Below are 18,390 nucleotides of genomic sequence, written 5' to 3'. Positions count from 1 at the left end.
GTGTAGGTCGTGGGGGGGTGTATGACCATGCTTCACCATACTAGTCTGTGCGGGTTGATGAATTGCCTCAAAATGAAAATCCTTTCTTCGGCACAAAACAACTATACAATACTTATGAAGCACCTGTGTACAGAAAAATCAACGTTAAAGCAAGTGCAATAGTTTTAATGTAATTACATTGTAACGCGACTGTGTCAGAAATGTAATCGTTGAATAATAGGCACATTCACTTGTGAAATTTTCAATCTATTTAGTTGAAGGGCAGGTCGCGCTTGGTGGGGATGAGCATGCCTCCTCCCACCACTTCGAAAATGCCTGGACAGCGGGGACAAGCAGGCCAAAATTCTCTCGAGTGAGGCCCTCCTACCAGCTGCGGCGTGAGCAATTGCAGGCCTGCGCCGTTACCACTTTGAAAACCATGTGGGTGGAAAATTACGTCGACAAAAAAAGTACAGTCGTTTTTATTAAAAAAAAACATTTGTGTCGATTTTAAATCAGGCTTCATGCATCCATTGCCTAAGGCACCTTAAGGACAGATCTGCCAAAAGGGTTTGATTGGGCCTGGCAGTGGGCTCAGCGAGGTAGGCCATAGCTCCTTCACGAAGCAGGAAGCACAGGGAAGTCCCCAGGTGCGGGCACGAGGTCTCGGGGTGACGGGAATTATTACGGCTGCGTTAAAAAGTGTGGCCCCTCTGGGACGCACGTGCTGGTAGGCAGGCGCTGCGGGAGAACTTGATTTCCCCGCAGATCTGGACGGAAGCGCACTTTGTTAAGTAAAGCAAGTTTTAAACTAATAATACGCGACTTGGGTAGCGTTCGCCGCTGCCAAGCATAGTCAAACGTAAGTCGAGCTGCTCCGCTCTGCCCCCGACTCTACAAATGTCTTGCCACATTCCATTGGCATCTCGGTAATAATAACCCTTTCAGGTGTTGACACGGTTATTAAAAGCGAGACTTTACTGCTGCTGCTGGGAAGGCCTCAGCAGGCTAAGCCAATGTATCGGTGAACTCGACCAGCATCAATGAGATGAGCTTATAACATTTCACAAATCTAAACTATTTTTCGGTAAATGAGTTTGCAAGTAGGTTAGTAATTGATCAATTTTACACCTCTTTGGCTGAAAATATGCAGAAAAGCTACATTTTCCTCTTGAAAATAGCAATATCCTGCTTATATATTGATTTTCTCTAAGTTATTCAACTAAGATCATAGGCAAATTGTTGGCAGTAGATAGAAAAATGTAGATAGGACAATACCATGTAACCCTGCATTGATGGTACAGTTTAAACAAAATACTGTTCCGATAAATAATTTTGTAAATTTGTAACAGAATATACAGAATTGAGGCTCTACGAAAGTTAGGTATATAAATCACTCGGAAAAAAACACGAGGTATTAAAATTTTATTTGACATTTTACAAATGAAAGCAAATACATATATGACACAAGTGGACTAATTTATACATGATTTAATTAATCTATACATAAGCAATTCAGGGACTTTCACAACAGCAAATATTAGCGTGATGTATTGAAAGACTGTAGAGAGAATAGTCTGCAGCTTCTGAATATTTCCTCTTGGCAACGTCCATTCTCCACTGGGGCCCAGGCTCCATGAAAAACTCAAAATAAATCATCGAATCTGGAGGGGGCAAAGAGAGTATGTTAAAACACGAACATAATTTACTATGTGCTTAATTATCTGCGAACGAAAAGTGTCACATTGAATCATTACTCTTTTACAAAAAAAACCTCACGTTTGGCAGGATGCCAATGAGTGCAATACCAGGGTAACACTCTTCATTCAAACTCCAATCTCGGTGAAAGTGAAAATGTCTGGCATAAATGGCAGTGATGCATTTGCTGCTTTGTGAACAAGCTGTGCTACTTTGGCTGCATTTGGTTTCTGGAAGTGTCGCAGTATTTATGGTCAAAGAACCCTGGGTGGTGAACTGGCAGCAATGAAGCATTGTATTTCTCTGCAGCACATCAGGGAAGTTTTTTACATCCAAAGGTGCTAATTATTGTAATGTTTTGTACGTGCAATAATTAAGTTTTCCATGCCAGCCACAAGCCCTGTAATTCCATTGAGACATACACTAGTATACATTTGAATAAGGCTTACTTTCCAAAGTTCCCACATAAACCAGGTCCTTGCTTCAGTTTGCAATACAATTTCATTAAATTATTTAAAATCATAACATTTGAGACTGCTCCTGTCCATGACCAAATCACCCGGAATGCACCAGTTATCATCAGATATCAGAAGCAAAGCAGCAGTCTTCAGCCTGAGATGGTGCTTGGATGGTCAGACAATATGCATGACATATTTTACAGGCTGCTAAGGAGTCACATTGTCAGCAGAGGGCAGTGCAGCAAAATCCATTGTTACACTGTACTGTATTCAAAGGTCTATGCTCCCTGTCAGCATTCACCAACCAGCATTAACCAACATGGTGAAGTATGGTTAAATAACCCCCACGGCCTGGAGAGGACCTCATCCAACAGTGGCATGACAAAAGGGCTGTCGATATAAATGACACTGCGCTTGTAATCCATGCAGAAATTGAACTGTGTATTTTTGCACGCATTGACGACCAACATAAAAGTGCAATATAAGGTACTGTATGTTTGTATCTGGAAATGCATTTGGGCAGGTATCGAACACAATGCAGATTTTAGTAAGGCAGTTCTTGCCAAACCCATTCGTCAACAGATTACATCCCTGTTGCTCCGAGGACCTCTACAGCTCTGTAGGTGAACAGCGGAGGGGGGGGGGGGCAAAGAGGTAGGGGCTCTGTGCAGTGTATGAAGTCCAACTCACCGTGTACTTGTCCCACTTCTTCTCGGGGTCATATGGCTCCCAACGGCTCGCCGGGAAAATGTGCTTGTTCTTCTCGTACCAGCAGCGCAGGACCACTTTGCCTGCATGAGACTGGGAAAACAAGTATAATCATCACCCGTATGTATGTAGAACTTCTTTCGCACCGTATGTAGCCAACCGTGCTAATCGGAGGTTTGTATAATTAAGCATTGACATTTAATACTAAATAACGATTTTAATTCTAAATCCAGAAGTCTGTCAACATTTTTTCTAAGGAGGTGTTTTTCTTGGGATATTTACCAAATTGAGCAGTTTTGTTTGGGAATAAATAGAGAACTATCTTCAAGTAACTAGAGAAAAAGTTCATTATTCAGTTATTCCTCTTATTTATATGCACGTGTATGTTTTGATTAAAGTTTCATGTATTTTGTTCAATAAAATGTCGATAAGACTCTTGAGTATTGTATGCGTGTGCTGCATCTTCCAAGATTACATTACACAAAGGTGACCACGATGTTAATGCCGAGTCGCTGAATGGAAATCACCATCGCTTACCTCATCCTTCTCCACCGTGGCATCGTTGAACAACCGAATGTCATCGTGAACATCAAAACTGAAGAGCGGACCTGTACACAGGGACAGACAAAAATGTATACAATGAACGCTTCAAATTAAGATTCCAGTTTCAGACCTTGCACATTCAGCCCCTTTGTCAAACCACTGCTGGATAAGGGCCTCCCCCACCTTCCATCCAATCACTATGTAGGTTCTACCCTCTTTAGCTTCTGAATATTACATTGGGTGCATTTACAGGTCATTTTATTAGTCAGTGGATGTGAAATTTTGAAATCTTACACCAAATTGATGCTGCATTAATTTTTCTGCTATAATTGTAATTTTCTGTAACTACAAACAGTTCCATTGAGCAGTGCTCATGCTACTATATAAAAATATAAAAGGGGCAGTGTACCAATGGACGTTGGATGCAATTAGTTTTTCAGTCATGAAACGATGACACTGACAGGTGCGCAAGCATGGAAATATATGGTCAGCCAGCCAAACAATTGCAAAGTCTTAATACCCAAAGGCTAGTTGGAATGGGGAAATTGGTATTGAATCATAAGGGACTCTCATCTTATTAAACTACAAAATCAATCAGTTCACAATACTTGACGAAAGGCAGGACACAATGTCCTCATTATCACTAAAACATACCAGATTATTAATGGCCAGGTCACAAGCATCTGCCCATTTTATATAATTCAGGAAAAAAATGCTGGGTGACAATAGTAATTAGGGCCAAAACATTCCCCAACTAATTTATAAAATTTGACTTCACATTGTGTAGATGTTACAAAACACATGCTTACGTAACCAAAAATCTCTGTAGGGTATCAGTGAATGATGCCAATTGTAAGAATATTGCCTGGACTGGAAAGAGGCCAAAACTTCTTAGTGTGGCAATTATGCATGAGGCGACGGAACTCCCATAAGGATTTTACTGCAGCGGCACAAGTGTGGCACACACAAACACAAAGTTTGTGCACTTACCACTCTTGCCCCTGGCTTTAGTCACGATGAAATCGTAAAAGGAATAATGCTGTAAACAGAAGCACAAAGACACTCAAATTAAGACCCTCAAAAACATCAACTCGTCATGCTTGAGAATACCAAAAAAAATGAGAAATTGGCCAAGGAATGGGAAATATTAACGAAAAGGTCCCCCACTACCAGTCAACAAATTATCACACCACAGGTTTGCACAAATGCAGCAATGTGATAATAAATGCACTGCTGTGACATACGTATCTCAAATACTAGAAAACACATTAAGTATTCATAGAAAGTCGATTTCACACCCTTCGCAAGTACATTCATTGACTGAAACTGTGGACTTTTTAAATTAGCACTTTTGTTATTTATGTTTTGTGCATCTTTATTATGGACCGAGTTTTTTGTTTTAATGATGTCAGCTAATCAAGTAAATGCCATTTTATGTGCAACAGTGAAGCGCATTGTATTTAAAGCCATAGAGCCATGTTGCTTGACATTATGGCTTCTTAGAACTTTTAAGAGTGCGTTTGATAGAATTAGTTATTGCCAAACTTTTAGCTCACATTACAATATTGCTGCTCGATCTTGTCTTCAAGGCTAGGGATAAATAATTTTATAGCAATAATCACACGGACTTGAAAATAGAAGAGCCATTTTATAACATTTTAATGTGCACTGTATTTCATCCAGCCTTTAAACAAACTGCTTACAATATAATGTAACCAGTCTGCATAACAGATTTGGATTCAGGTAGTTGGTTTCAAACTACATATTTAATTTCAGTAAAATAAAATCTTGTTTTTTTAAAAAGATACTTTTGCAATAAAACATAATTATTAAGCAAGGCACCTTGCATTCATCAATTCCCTTGTCACTGCAGGTTATAAACAATATTCTCGTCTCAGGGACAGATGGTTCTGTTGCTGGTTGATTAATGTTACTTGGGAATAATTAGTGTTACAGGCAAGCAGCACAGACCCATAACGCAAGTATGGGGGTCATTCAAGTTCACGGAGCATTATCGTCATCTAAGCATGGCTTATGTGTTTTCGTCCTTCATGATTCTTAATCAACATCCATCAGGTATTACTGCTGGATAATTAATTATCATGGTCAAACCCAGACAAGCTTGTCCTTAACAAATCAATTTTAATAAGGTATTCACATCTGCTTCGTGTGCCCTGCTTTGCTTACCCTGATCTGAACAGATGACAAGCATGACATTATGTAAAAAAAAAATCCACATCCAATTTGTCTATACAACATGCAAGCAATTGAGCAAGGTGAAGTAGACTGGAGTATCAAGGCTAATTATTTCCATAAAGAATAACTTCATCAGTTGATGACATAATAACCTAATACGGCAATGATATTTTACAGATGCACATTCAAGCTACATATGAAAGCAGATAAAACAAAAGCTGGTTTCAGTCGACAGCTACTATAATGCATTGTGTCACTGCCTGGATGGCTGTTAACATAATGGCTTTAAGTTTTGGCTCTCAATTTTTTATAAGCACCCAAGAAAATAATGCATTGTGAAATGAGTAAACAACCCAATTTCGTGCAAATGCTTTTAAAATAGGGCGCAGTATTTGTTTTACTACATCATTTAATTATGGTTGTAAACCTAATTAGAACAGCTTCATGTTTCACTGTGACTAATTGCAGCATGTAAAGTATGATGCTTAAACAATGTATGGTGCAGATCTGGCAAGGAAATTAAAACACAAAAAATTACAATAACATGATATGCCTGTTGAAAAGGTTGCTGTGCTTTTGCAGCTGCTTATGGGTATTTTTGCAGATGTAATCCTATACAATAACAAAGGACATACATGCTATACTCTTTGGTTCTTTCGGTAAAGTCACGTAGGTAGAAATAAAATAAAATAAATCACAACGTTTCGAGCGCAATACAAGCATCCGTCATCAGCAACAATTGCTGAAACAATTGCTTGTGTTGCGCCCGAAACGTCGTGATTTATTTTATTTTTACCTACGTGACTTTACCGAAAGAACCCAAGAGTATGGATTCCTGCAGTCACGAAAGCTTCAAATCAAGATTGACATAAATGCGAATTTGATTCGCATTGGAACCTGTGCCTGGGTGATACCCACATGGGGGATGATCAAATCCTCCTTGATATACATCAGCTGTTCCACTCCAGAAGTTCTAAACAATGGAACAAATCACATAACAAGAACATGAGATGCATAATTCAAGCTGTAGGGAATGCTGCACAATGCATACACATGAAAAGCCAACAAAGAGACATCCAATTGTAATAAAACGTTTAAAATATCAAAACAAGACAGACGTTAATCAATCACTGCAATGTATATGGGACCAATGCAGCTACTAAAAACCACATGGTAAACTCGAGTGATGATCCCTTGGTGAAATAGTTTGCGTAATCAAAAGCATCACCTGAGCTCACTGAAGTCCTTCCGCAGCATTTCTAGGCACTTCTGTAGGAACTGCTGGATGGTGTTTCCCTTCTTCATCTGTAAGTAAAACATGTGGCATTTGCACAGGATGGTGAAACCTTGCTATGTAATGACTACATTGAGTCTAGCTTGAAAAATCGTCACAAACTCATGAGATTTAATCCGCAATGCATTCACCAAAAAGGTCTTTCACTAAAAACATAGTCTATCATATGATATTTTACACCCATGTCAGACCATGAAAAAAATTACAATTAGTTTTTATTGGGATACAAATCACAGATTAAAAAAAAATAACTCTTAGCAGTGACATTTTTGTTGTAACACTGATCATAAACAATACAATTTTGTTCGAGTTTTATCATGGCTAAATCAAGGCAATGTTTCTATTCTGGTCTACTTATGGATAGTCCCAGGGAGCTTTGAATTACGGCCTTTTTTTCTGTGGTCTGGGTGCATTGCAAGTCCAGTGTGCCAAGTCTTTATTTCACTGATGTATCATTCTATGAGGAACAGATAAAAGCTACGTACCCGCACAGTCTTTCTGTGCCCAGAGCCATCCCAGTAACTGTAGGTGATTACGATCTCCTCGTCTAAGTGGATTAATACAAGTTAAAACGCAGAAAAACACTTCGCACCAGAATGTTATATTTTTTTAAACAAGCATAAATTCTACATCCTTAAATAAATGCACAACCTAAACAATGCAAAACAACTCAATTCCATGGTGCCAATATAACAACATAAGCAGTAATTATTATTCAAGTAAACAAAACATTTACCAAGTTATTGACAAGACAAAAAAAAACAATACAAAGAAGCCCTAAGAATCCAGGTATATGCTTTTGCTGGTGTTAGTCACCACTCACTTTTTATTTTCTCTTGCTGGCTCTCCCACTCCTGTCTCAGTTCTTCTCTTAATCTGTTGTCTTCCTCCTACGAAAAGTACAACAAGCACACAGCCAGGTTTAACAAAAGTCCATCGTAAATTAGAGAAGCATTCACTTGCGATTTAACAGTGGATAATCTGTTCCGTCAAGATTAACCTATACGTTGGGCTGATTATATTATAATAGATGTGTTGATACGGGTTTAAAGGAATGGTGGCAAGTGCTGTCTTGTTAAACTATGCCTTTAAAACTGAAAACTACTTACCTGCAGCACCTCTATTTAAATACATGATCGAAAAAATAATTGACACCCCTCTGTCAATCATCGTATTTCTCAGTGTGGATTTGTGAACACGCTTTGTAAACAGTACATAAAATAGGACATGTTTTCAATGCACTGTTCATATTGTAACAAGCGTTTATACTAATGTTACTCGACAGAGTAGTGGGTCGACGCTCCTCTTATCCGCATTGATACGAGCGGTATGTGGGGACTAAGGTTTTTTTGCGGTTAAGCCAATCTGCACAGATGCATACGGACAAGAGAAGAATCATCAAACAGGAGGAATTAACAGTGCAACGCATCGCATCTGTTAAATATCTGCAGGTAATAGGATAATCATCGATTGATCCTGGCTGCAGACATTGGTAGGTCACAAATAATGAAGATAAGAGAGCGGTTTCACTGTATTATGCATACCATTATGACAAATAAAGGACTTAAGTCGTGTAGGCAGTTTGAGCAGCTTTGGATAAGATTTATGATCCTGCCCATATCCGAGCATGGAGTGCATTCACTTGTCCAGCTCTTCTGCGCATTCGTCCTCGCTGCGCTTGGATGACATGACAACAGAATGATTCGCGCCAGGTGGGTCGGGGCATTTAATGTGCGCGGTGGGATGGAGTCGCCAAAAATAAATAAATTAAGATTTTGACTTCCGTTTATTCGGGACCCTGGGGTCCTGTCGTAAGGTTCATATGCAGGCTTTGCCAATAGTGGATGAGGGGCCTATCCATGCCATGCAAGTCATGGGGGTCATTTGACCATACATCAGAATACTGGTCAGAGCAGGCATGTGAAGACAGAGGATTGATGTGGGAACGAGTACACTACAATGTATATCAACTCCAGTTGTCGCCTGATGAGGCTGGTTATAATTACCGGCGAAACGTTGTACCCAAATTGTAAATGTTGTAGGTTTACTCTCCAACACACCGGTGTGCTGAACTAGTAACGAATTGGCACGTTTTATTTACTTAACAAACCTTACTATTTGTCTGTGTCCGGTGGTGGCAGGTTTAACGACACATACTTGCGCGATCTAACAAAAAAAACCTATTACGGACAATGGATATTGCTGAGCTGCCCTCTGCAAGGTGGTTGCCCATCCAAGAACTATCCAGGCACAAATTTGCTGAGCTCTGATGAAATCAGAAGCATAATCAATGACCTGAGCATAGGTGAAATCATTATATAAAACGCTAAAATAATATGCCTGCAAGAAGCTCTAACTCTTTTCGATTTTTTTAAGAAACCCATACTCCTGCTTAAAGTACAGCATTGGAAATGAATGGAGGCATATAATAGGTTTGCATGGCAGAAGATGGTTAAGACAAGCTATTATCAACACTGACCTCCCTGCCCCGGTCCGGAAGAAAGCTGGTGTCCACATCTGGATTTTTTCCAATTTTTTTCTTTTTCACCGGGTACTCGATTTCTAAAACGAAATATGCAGTCAGCAACATCCAAATTACGGAAGCATCAAAAGTGAGTGGATACACATTTCAAACATTACAATGCACATTCGTGGGTATTTCGGAAGCAGGCGACAGTGTAACAAGATAAAAAAAAGATAACCTCTTTTACAAGGGTGCCCGAGGCTAAAGGTGTCAAGTTTTTCACCAGACAGACCTTCATCAGAGAGGCTGCTGTTGTAGTCTTCATCGTCTTCCTCGCAATCGTTCAGACTGAACGACAAGCTGGCGATCTTTCTCTTCTGCTCCATCTTCTTTTCCTTCTCACGCTGCAGCTCCTGCTTCCTGCATTGATGGTAATGATTCAGCATCGGCTTTTTGCACAGGAAGCACTTCCATCATGCTAATATCTCACAAATAATTTATGCAATGCAAACTCTGCAATGTTGAAAGCAGGTAGGGAGGATCAGGGTAGCAATAAAGGACTTAAGCAAAAATTAACTGGCATTGGCTCTTTAGCATCTCCGTTCTCCTAACCCTAAAACTCTCGACTCCACGTGATTACATATTGTTAAAGTATGAAAAGAAAATCTACATCATGGGACCTCAAACGGTCTTAGACCAGAGGATGCCAAAACACCATTTTAAACGACAATGCATATATTATCAGAGTATGTTTTTTGTTTGCATTCTGACCACAAGCAGTGTTTAATGCAGATATGATTCCTTATAAAAAGGTTTCAGTTTGGTGTTTTAACATCTTAACACGTGTTTTGTTGCCAGAAAAAGGGGAAAAACCTATTATCAAGAAAATCTACTTTAAGTTCATCCTGCACTGGTGGTAGGGGGTTCATGATGGGGGCTTTAATGTTGAGTACTTTGTGTTTAGGTAACACTTCACATAAACTAACTTGAGAGCAACTTGCAAAAATATTGCCAGAAGAGACTATGGTGGTGACGTCTCTTTGGCAACTGTACCGCAAGTGTGGGAATGTGCACAATTCATCCGCATCTGCACTCACAGCAGTAGTTCCTTGCTAAGCTCCTTCTTGGCGAGCTGCTTCTCACGTTCTTTCACAAGCGCTTCCTGTCTCGCCTTCATGTCATTCAGGGTCACCAGACCTGTGCAAGTGGCAGGAAAGATGGTGAAAAGAAAAATCTAAGAATTGTTCGGTACACTAACACACAACATTGCTCAGAAACTTACACTGTGATGTTTCATTAGGACTTAATTGCTGAACGACGCAAGTTGGCGTGAATTTTTCTATTAAACTTCAGATACCAATAACTTGTACATTTTAATTATATAATTGTTTATACCAAGTTATAGCCATAAAGCACGTGCATGTTTTTTTATCAATGATGTAATAACAACTGATGCGATAGTGCTTACCCACTGTACTTGACTTGAGTTCTGCTTCCACTGCATCATAATGTGCTGAGAATTTTCTGTCAATGTTGGACTTGGCCAAGTTTTCCTGACAAGAACAATGATACATTTGTTAAAACAGATTTGTGTTTTCATTAACCCCAAATGCAACACCACTATTTTTGTTTGTCATCCAAAGAAAGGCAAAGCTATATGCTCATTACAACATGTTTACATTCTTATTGCATATGATTTTCCAATGGTATATCTGGCTTCTACTGCAGGAATGTGGAATTAACAACTTTGGTTCAGGGCTGTACAATTCTATAACCATTGAAACATCGTTATAGCAAGGACACTTCGGCTGTTGACTTTAATTTATCAGCGACAATAACCACAGGAACAGCACAGTTTCGCCATTTAACACGATTCAACTTAAAATAATTCGTGTAAAACTGTATTAGACTTCCTCTCAGAATCCACATACTGTACATGTACGGCCCTTATAAATCTACTGCTGAATGAAGACCTCCCCACACAATGCAGGTCGTGGGGGTTATACCACCATACTTCACCTCGCTGGTCAGTGCAAGAGAGTTGGTAACGGGAACATAGACATGGAACCATCTAGTACAACAGTGCAATCTGATGTACTGCCCTCTACTGACCACCACGTCGCCTCGAGTATCTCCGATACAAAACATTAGTGTATTCATTGCGTAAGTTCTCTTCATCTAATGCGTATTAGATAACCTTCGCATCACTACACGGCGCATAATTGCACTGCCTTTTATTAAGGGTCAATATGTAAACGTATCGCAGTAACTAAACAAACGAGCTTATTCTACACAAGACGGCGTTCAACACATTCGATTACAAGTCAAAAGAATACGTTTCCACTTCAACAAAAATGAACCACGTTACGTGACATTAACGTTTAACGGTAATGTTTACATTGTTTCCCGAACTTCCCACATGCCCCCCACACCCACGTCACGAGCCCGGGGTCATGTGTCTCCCGGCCGGGGGGGGGAATTAGGAAACGCATCGGGCATAGCAAAGGCCTACTCACCTCGGCGATCCTTATCTTTAGCGCTTCGAGCTGCTCCTTCTGCTGCTCGCGCTTCTTCATCAGCTGCATGGCCCTGCCAGCCTCGCTGGCGGCTCCCTTGTACTGCGCCATGTCGGGGGACTGAGCGAGTGAGGCTGCTAACGCGACCAAGAGAGACCGCGACGAGACAACGCCGCCGCCGCCGCTGCTGCCGAACAATGGCCGCCTTAACCGCGACCGCCGGCTCGACGCGCTCGCTCTGCGCATGCGCGCGGAGTTGTTGAATCTCTCCACGTGGGAACGCCTCACGACTAGTCCCTCACGTGACCACCTGGGGTGACAATGCCACTGGGTAGGGGTGACAATGCCACTGGGTAGTGTCCACCACCGTGGGTAGTGTCCACCACCGTGGGTAGTGTCCACCACCGTGGGTAGTGTCCACCTTGGTTATTGTTCACTACGGGCAGTGTCCACCACCGTGGGTAGTGTCCACCACCGTGGGTAGTGTCCACCACCGTGGGGAGTGTCCACCTTGAGTATTGTCCACCACGGGTAGTGTCCACCACCGTGGGTAGTGTCCACCACCGTGGGTAGTGTCCACCTTGGTTATTGTTCACTACGGGCAGTGTCCACCACCATGGGTAGTGTTCACCACCACCACGGGTAGTGTCCACCACCTTGGGTATTGTCCACTACGGGCAGTATCCACCATGGGTAGTGTCCACCACCATGGAGAGTGTCCACCTTGAGTATTGTCCACCACGGGTAGTGTCCACCACCATGGGTAGTGTCTACCACGGGTAGTGTCCACCACCATATGTAGTGTCCACCAAGGGTAGTGTCTACCACGGGCAGTGTCCACCATGAGTGGTGTCCACCATCAGCAGTGTCCACCATGGGTAGTGTCCACCTTAGGTAGTGTCAACCATGGGCAGTGTCCACCATGAGAAGTGTCCACCATGGCTAGTGTCCACCTTGGTTAGTCCACCATGGGTAGTGTCCACCATGGGCAGTGTCTACCAAGGGCAGTGTCCACCATGGGTATTTCCACTACGGGCAGTGTCCACCACGAGCAGTGTCCACCATGGGTAGTGTCCACCTTGGGTAGTCAACCATGGGCAGTGTCCACCATGGGCAGTGTCCACCATGGGCAGTGTCCACCATGGGCAGTGTCCACGATGAGCAGTATCTACCTTGGGTAGTGTCCACCTTGGGCAGTGTCCACCGTGGGCAGTGCCCACCTTGGGCAGAGTTCACCATGGACAATATGCACCAAGGGCAGAAGCTTAGCGTATCTTATGTTTCACACCCCTATCCATCCCTCAATTATTGAACTCAATACAGTATTCCGATGGTCCTATGAATAGCTTTAGGCCTAAATCATGCGAAGTAGACGTGGCCAAGCAAAACAAGTCCCGAAACAGTATTCCGCACAGATGGAATACAGATGGAAATCCATGCACTTACTGTACTGTTATACCCTGGCAAGCCAGATGATGGGAGTTTAACGAATTTATGTGAAGGCCTCGTCATACCATATTGATGATCAGTATTATGTGAGCATACTTCAGGATGATCAGTGCAGGTTAGTGATGGGGTGGGCATGTTTTGTCTTATGCTTATACGGTAAAGTAATTTGCGTATCCTGCGTTGAGCATTTTTTTTGTTTCACAACATTCCCTAAGTCAACGTGAACCTATACAAATGGCACGTTTAACCTCATGGGTGCAGCTGAACAAACGTATATAAGGCACTGTAGATGCATAGCTTCAAGAACAACACTGAAGCCCATTACTTCAGATTTAGTAGTGGGACAACGCTGACGATGCAAGGGGTATTCAAGAAGTTCAACATACATACAATGTGTGGAGACCTCACTAAAGTGATCGCGCTTGTAATGGAAGCGTGATGCTTTTAGTGGGGTATCTGTACATGAAAAAAAAGAAATGAACACACATCATATTTGATGTCAAATACGTTAATAAGAACGTGCAGTGCAGTTTAAACATTCATGCAACTATATTTAGGAAAACGTATTTTGAATTGTCAAGTAACAAAAACATGACAGCACAATAATCGAAATTAAAAGACAATACCGTACTGTTATCAGAGCTCTTTAAACTAAATATCAATACTACATCAACTATAGAATTCCATCACAATGACAAAAAATCTATTAAAAACAGTATCTCCACCTGCTTATTAAGCGCACAAAATAACATATACAATACCGTACGAAGAAATATAACGCCGTTCTTTTTCGTAATACTTAATGCACGATAGTTTATCTTCATTAATAACCAGATAGGTGAATTATTTGTGATGTTTTCTGGTCCATGGGTTAAAAAAAAAGACCGTGCACATCCAAAGATCACAATATCCCGCTGCGACAGGTCTACAGTACCCGGTACGAGCAGCTCCAGCCAGATCTGTCCGCAATTTTCCGGATGCCGCAAGTGTACAATGCTATATAGTTGGGGGCCTATTCATGTGTCACAGATGAACGCACGATAGACACAATATATATAAACTCCAGCTACCGTGGCAGGTGTTTGGGCTTTGCGAGAGGAGGAGAGCAGAGGAAAAGCTTTTGGCTGGCACGAGAGCAACATTTTTTTTTTGTGTGCTGTGATCAGCGTCATTTATAGGTGAGCTTGAGGGCATCAAAGTGCTTTGCAATGCGTGCGTCTTCATGTGAATGTAATGTAGATGTAATATCAATCATAAGCGAAATGTACGTTTTTCTTTAATTATGTTACGGTATAAATAAAGACACACACGTTGTTTTCAAAGTGATTCCCCCCCCCCCCCCCCATTGATATAGATGATACAACGTGTAAAGGATTGTGATTTGCATTTATTGATAGCTTAAATGCTACCAAATCTCAAAGTGCTAAAATGTAATGTGTGCTAAATATAACTTGTGAAATCATTGCATAGCAGATTAAAGCCCATTCATAATAATTAAATTTAATGTAATGATGAAAATATTGCAAGAGTGACAATTCAATTTTGTTCATTTCAGGTCATTTTGTTCATCAATCCCTCCCCCCCTCCCCCTGCGCATACCGTTGGCATCGTGTGTCAACATAAAATGTTGTGCACAGTTTTCCTTGCGTCAACGTTTCTCATCATCCTAACGGAGACCTCCGGGGCGGTTATCAAGCCAGGGTCCATCCCAGCAAATGGCGAGGTGCCCAGCAGAAGACGTCTTCTCTCTGTGGTCCGGCGATCTCCTCAACTCACCCAGAGCCACATGTGGCCACTTATCTGCGCCATTGTCTCTTCCAGTGTTCAAATGGAGGATCTCAAGCGTTTAGCTAGAGCCACGATGAGGCAGGCAACTGCTCAGATTTCTCCATTAAATGCGGCCGTTCTGACAGCTGAACTCTTGAAATGGGCATCGGCTCACAAGGACATCACCATTCACCTCGACCTGATGAATGTATTGGACGCAAAGTCAAGGCTTTATATGTTTTACATAAGGGAATTGTGTCAGCTCGATGATGCAATCTCTCGAAGGCACAACGGGCGTGGTGATGTTGGTGGCAATGGTGCAAGCACTGGACGTGCAATTGGTGATGAAGGCCGTGGCAACTTGAGGATGCCAAGAAGGACCCGTGGCCTACGGGCCGCGCGAGACTGTGTAGGTCAATATGAAGGTGCAACGGGAGGTGGGATCGGTGGAGGCCTCGGCAGCTTGAAGATTAGGAGAACCCGAGATGCACGACCCGCACATGTGCATCACCGAGGGCCGACCATCTCGCTGTCCCTGGACGTTCCGACGCGAGTCTATGGCATCCTCAATGACTTGGCAAGGGCTGCCCATAGCCAGCGAGCACAAGCTGCTTCCAACGCGAAAATTATGGCGAGGGTTGGCAGGAAAAAATAAATAAGTAATGAATTTTGGTTTAGGCCAATTGAATGGTGTCCGAAAAGTAGTCTCTTGTTGAAAGTGAGCGATTTATCTGGATGAAAAAGAGATTTATTAATTTAATTATGTTTTGCCATTTGTGACGAGTTGAAATGTTAAAACAAACTATCAAAAGTGGATTGTAATGTCTGGTTTTCAGGATACACTCTCTATTGTCCAGAGAGTAACTCCTTGCACTGTTATAAGACACCAAAGTTAAGTTCTATGTGTAATAAGAATACAACGGAACCTGCATACTGCCCAACCATACCGATTTAAGAGGTAGGCTGCCAATTTTTAAACCCTTTTACCGAAAAAGAACTCTTTCGATTTAAAGCGTTCGTGACTGCAAGGATTAACCTTCTTTGGTTCTTTCGGTAAAGTCACGTAGAATGAGAATTTTATTGTGTCATTTTATTATTTTATTCTCATTCTACGTGACTTTACCGAAAGAACCAAAGAAGACGAAAAAGAACTGTCCAAACTAATCATACCACTGTGTTAAAAAATATAATTTGTCTGACAATTTTTGCTTTAAATATCAGCATGCAGAAAAATGGGTTTAAAAATGGGTAGTCTAACGCTTACATCGGTCTAGTTAGGAAATGTGATGTCATGGTGACAGGGTCTTGTCCATGCTTTATGAACGATGCACGCAATGGTTATGTATGTATTCTGAAATAAATGGTAGCTGGTATAACCTGCTTAAAGGAGAACCATGCGAGGGGTAGTCATAGTGTGTTTAAATACTCTTTTAACGGGTCACACAAAACCAATTATGTTGAAGCCCTACTTTTATGCGCTTGCCATTAAAGTATTTAAATGAGGGTTTTGGTTTAATTCAGGGGCTATTGCAATGATTGATGGTACTGTATGCACCAAAAAATAAAGTGATGTGCATTACATTGTGTGACTGTGGTTATTATTTCCTGCACCTCCGATTAGCACAGCAACATACAGCACGGTGTTTTACTTAAGGATTTGGAGTAACTTTTCGAGGCTGTATGCAATGGAGTACATTACATTAAAAAAACTAATAATTTACAGCCCTTTGTTATTCCATCACTCGATAAAGACCTCCCCATGCCATATTAGTCAAAGGGTTTCCGAGGACCGATTCAGACATCAGTCACCAAGAATATTATCTGTCATCAGGAATTGAACTCAACTCGACAAGTTTACTGTGCAGTGCGCTAACCACTGCATCCTGTATATTATAGGTACTTTCGGTAAAGTCACGTAGAAGGGAAACAATAAAATAATACAAATCTAAAACAATAATATAATATAAAACAATATAAAACAATAAAATTCACTGCATCCTGTTTATCGCACATTACTACGCCTTCACCTTATAACCACATATATAAGAAAAAAATCTACTCTACATTTTTTCAATTGTATTTATTAACTTTGAACAAATAATTACGCCTGTATTAAGACACTACCACACAAAAACGACTATGCTTCAACCCATTTAACCGCGTCTCCTATTACCCCTAGGAGTCGTTGGGGCCACAAAAACTATATCATTAGGCCTATTTCTTCTTACTATCTGCAAGTCACCCTATTTTTATAATTTAATATTTTGTTGTAAAAGTTGCTGAGCAGAGGCCCAAAGACCTAAAACCCATAGCGGTCTACATCTCAGAAACCAATTATGGTAAGTGGCTAAGTTACGAACAGCTGTGATCAAAAACCACCGAGACTGAATGCCAAAACAAAGATACCAGTTTGTCAACCTTCCCACAGCCCTCTTTTGTCTGGGAACCTCAACGAGGCATCAACACGGGGCAAAGAATCCCTTTCGGATTCATACAGCAGCTCAGGCGGTAGTGGTTATGGTACCTGCCCAGGTGATCTCAATCTTTATCATTAAATCTTTATTTTATGAGCCAATATCGCCCTCAATAAAGGAGGCATCGGCGCACATTACAACAGACAATAAAGATACGTCTTTGCCAAATTGCACCCTAAAGTGGGAGTCAAATCGCGAATGACTCTGCAGACAATAGGATGTTGCGATATTGGTTCGCCACATCGCCACGGTTAAGAGGAATTCTGAAAAGTTCGATACAGCTCAAGGGGAGGAATTTGTAAATTGTCAGATTATCACTGTGAACTGCAGAGGGCGGTGTAAGGCCGGTATGGTTGAAACACAATTTGTTTTTACTGTACAGTGATAATGCAATATGACCAAGCACAAACTTTTGCAAATCAGTGCCGTGTTTGCTTGCTTCGTGGCTTGCTTCGTGGCTTGCTGTCTTGTTCAGGCTAATTGTAAAAAGAGGGTATCTGTCAAATATTGTGACAACTTTACAAAAGAGACACCACGAATTAAAATTATCGTGTTTTTTTTTGTAATGCCTCAACTGCCAATTAGTGAATTGGGCCGTTCTCGCAATTCTATAAACCATTGCACATTAACGTCGCATCACTATAGATATACATTGCACTGAGGAATAATGTGACAATGGGTTACAGCCAATGCAATTGTGCGATGATTGGGGAGGCATTGAATTAATGACGTCAACTCCGTGGGTGAGGCCAAGGGGTCAGGGCACGTCGGAGGCAATCACGTGGTGGGTTAGAACTCATTTGCGGTGCCAGACTAGAGGATTTCCCCCCCTTCCCCCACAGGT

General features: G+C 41.4%; 1 protein-coding gene and 1 long non-coding RNA gene across 2 annotated transcripts; one reads left to right on the top strand and one right to left on the bottom strand.

Moving 5' to 3' along the window:
- Positions 1 to 1,389: 1,389 nt before the first annotated feature.
- On the bottom strand, positions 1,390 to 12,100 carry FAM50A (family with sequence similarity 50 member A). The gene is made up of 13 exons (XM_032963196.2): positions 11,857 to 12,100; positions 10,809 to 10,893; positions 10,438 to 10,537; positions 9,633 to 9,760; positions 9,356 to 9,438; positions 7,700 to 7,766; positions 7,362 to 7,423; positions 6,811 to 6,887; positions 6,501 to 6,555; positions 4,377 to 4,425; positions 3,381 to 3,451; positions 2,826 to 2,936; positions 1,390 to 1,643 (listed from the first exon to the last, which is right to left on the bottom strand). Exons 1-13 carry the CDS (start codon positions 11,965 to 11,967, stop codon positions 1,635 to 1,637), a joined length of 1,008 nt encoding a protein of 335 aa, XP_032819087.1. The 5' UTR covers positions 11,968 to 12,100; the 3' UTR covers positions 1,390 to 1,634.
- Positions 12,101 to 13,557: 1,457 nt separating this feature from the next.
- On the top strand, positions 13,558 to 16,648 carry LOC142929367 (uncharacterized). Its single transcript, XR_012945661.1, has 2 exons — positions 13,558 to 14,483; positions 14,861 to 16,648. It is a non-coding gene; the product is annotated as an uncharacterized LOC142929367 (long non-coding RNA).
- The last annotated feature ends 1,742 nt before the right edge of the window (positions 16,649 to 18,390 follow it).

The sequence above is a fragment of the Petromyzon marinus genome, chromosome 30 (assembly GCF_048934315.1).
Source record: "Petromyzon marinus isolate PM22_M1 ecotype Great Lakes invasive population chromosome 30, UKy_Petmar_22M1.pri1.0, whole genome shotgun sequence".
In the NCBI taxonomy this organism is placed as follows: domain Eukaryota; kingdom Metazoa; phylum Chordata; class Hyperoartia; order Petromyzontiformes; family Petromyzontidae; genus Petromyzon; species Petromyzon marinus.
The sequence above is the reverse complement of the archived record's forward strand: the minus strand, read 5'-3'. Positions and strand labels throughout refer to the sequence as shown.

Bases quoted from the DNA above. Each gene is read 5' to 3' on its own strand.
- FAM50A (XM_032963196.2), bottom strand. From the start codon at position 11,967: ATGGCGCAGTACAAGGGAGCCGCCAGCGAGGCTGGCAGGGCCATGCAG. The intron at 6,888-7,361 runs GTACGTAGCTTT...TTTTACTTACAG, and splicing joins GGCACAGAAAGACTGTGCGG to ATGAAGAAGGGAAACACCAT. The intron at 2,937-3,380 runs GTAAGCGATGGT...TTGTTTTCCCAG, and splicing joins CCACGGTGGAGAAGGATGAG to TCTCATGCAGGCAAAGTGGT.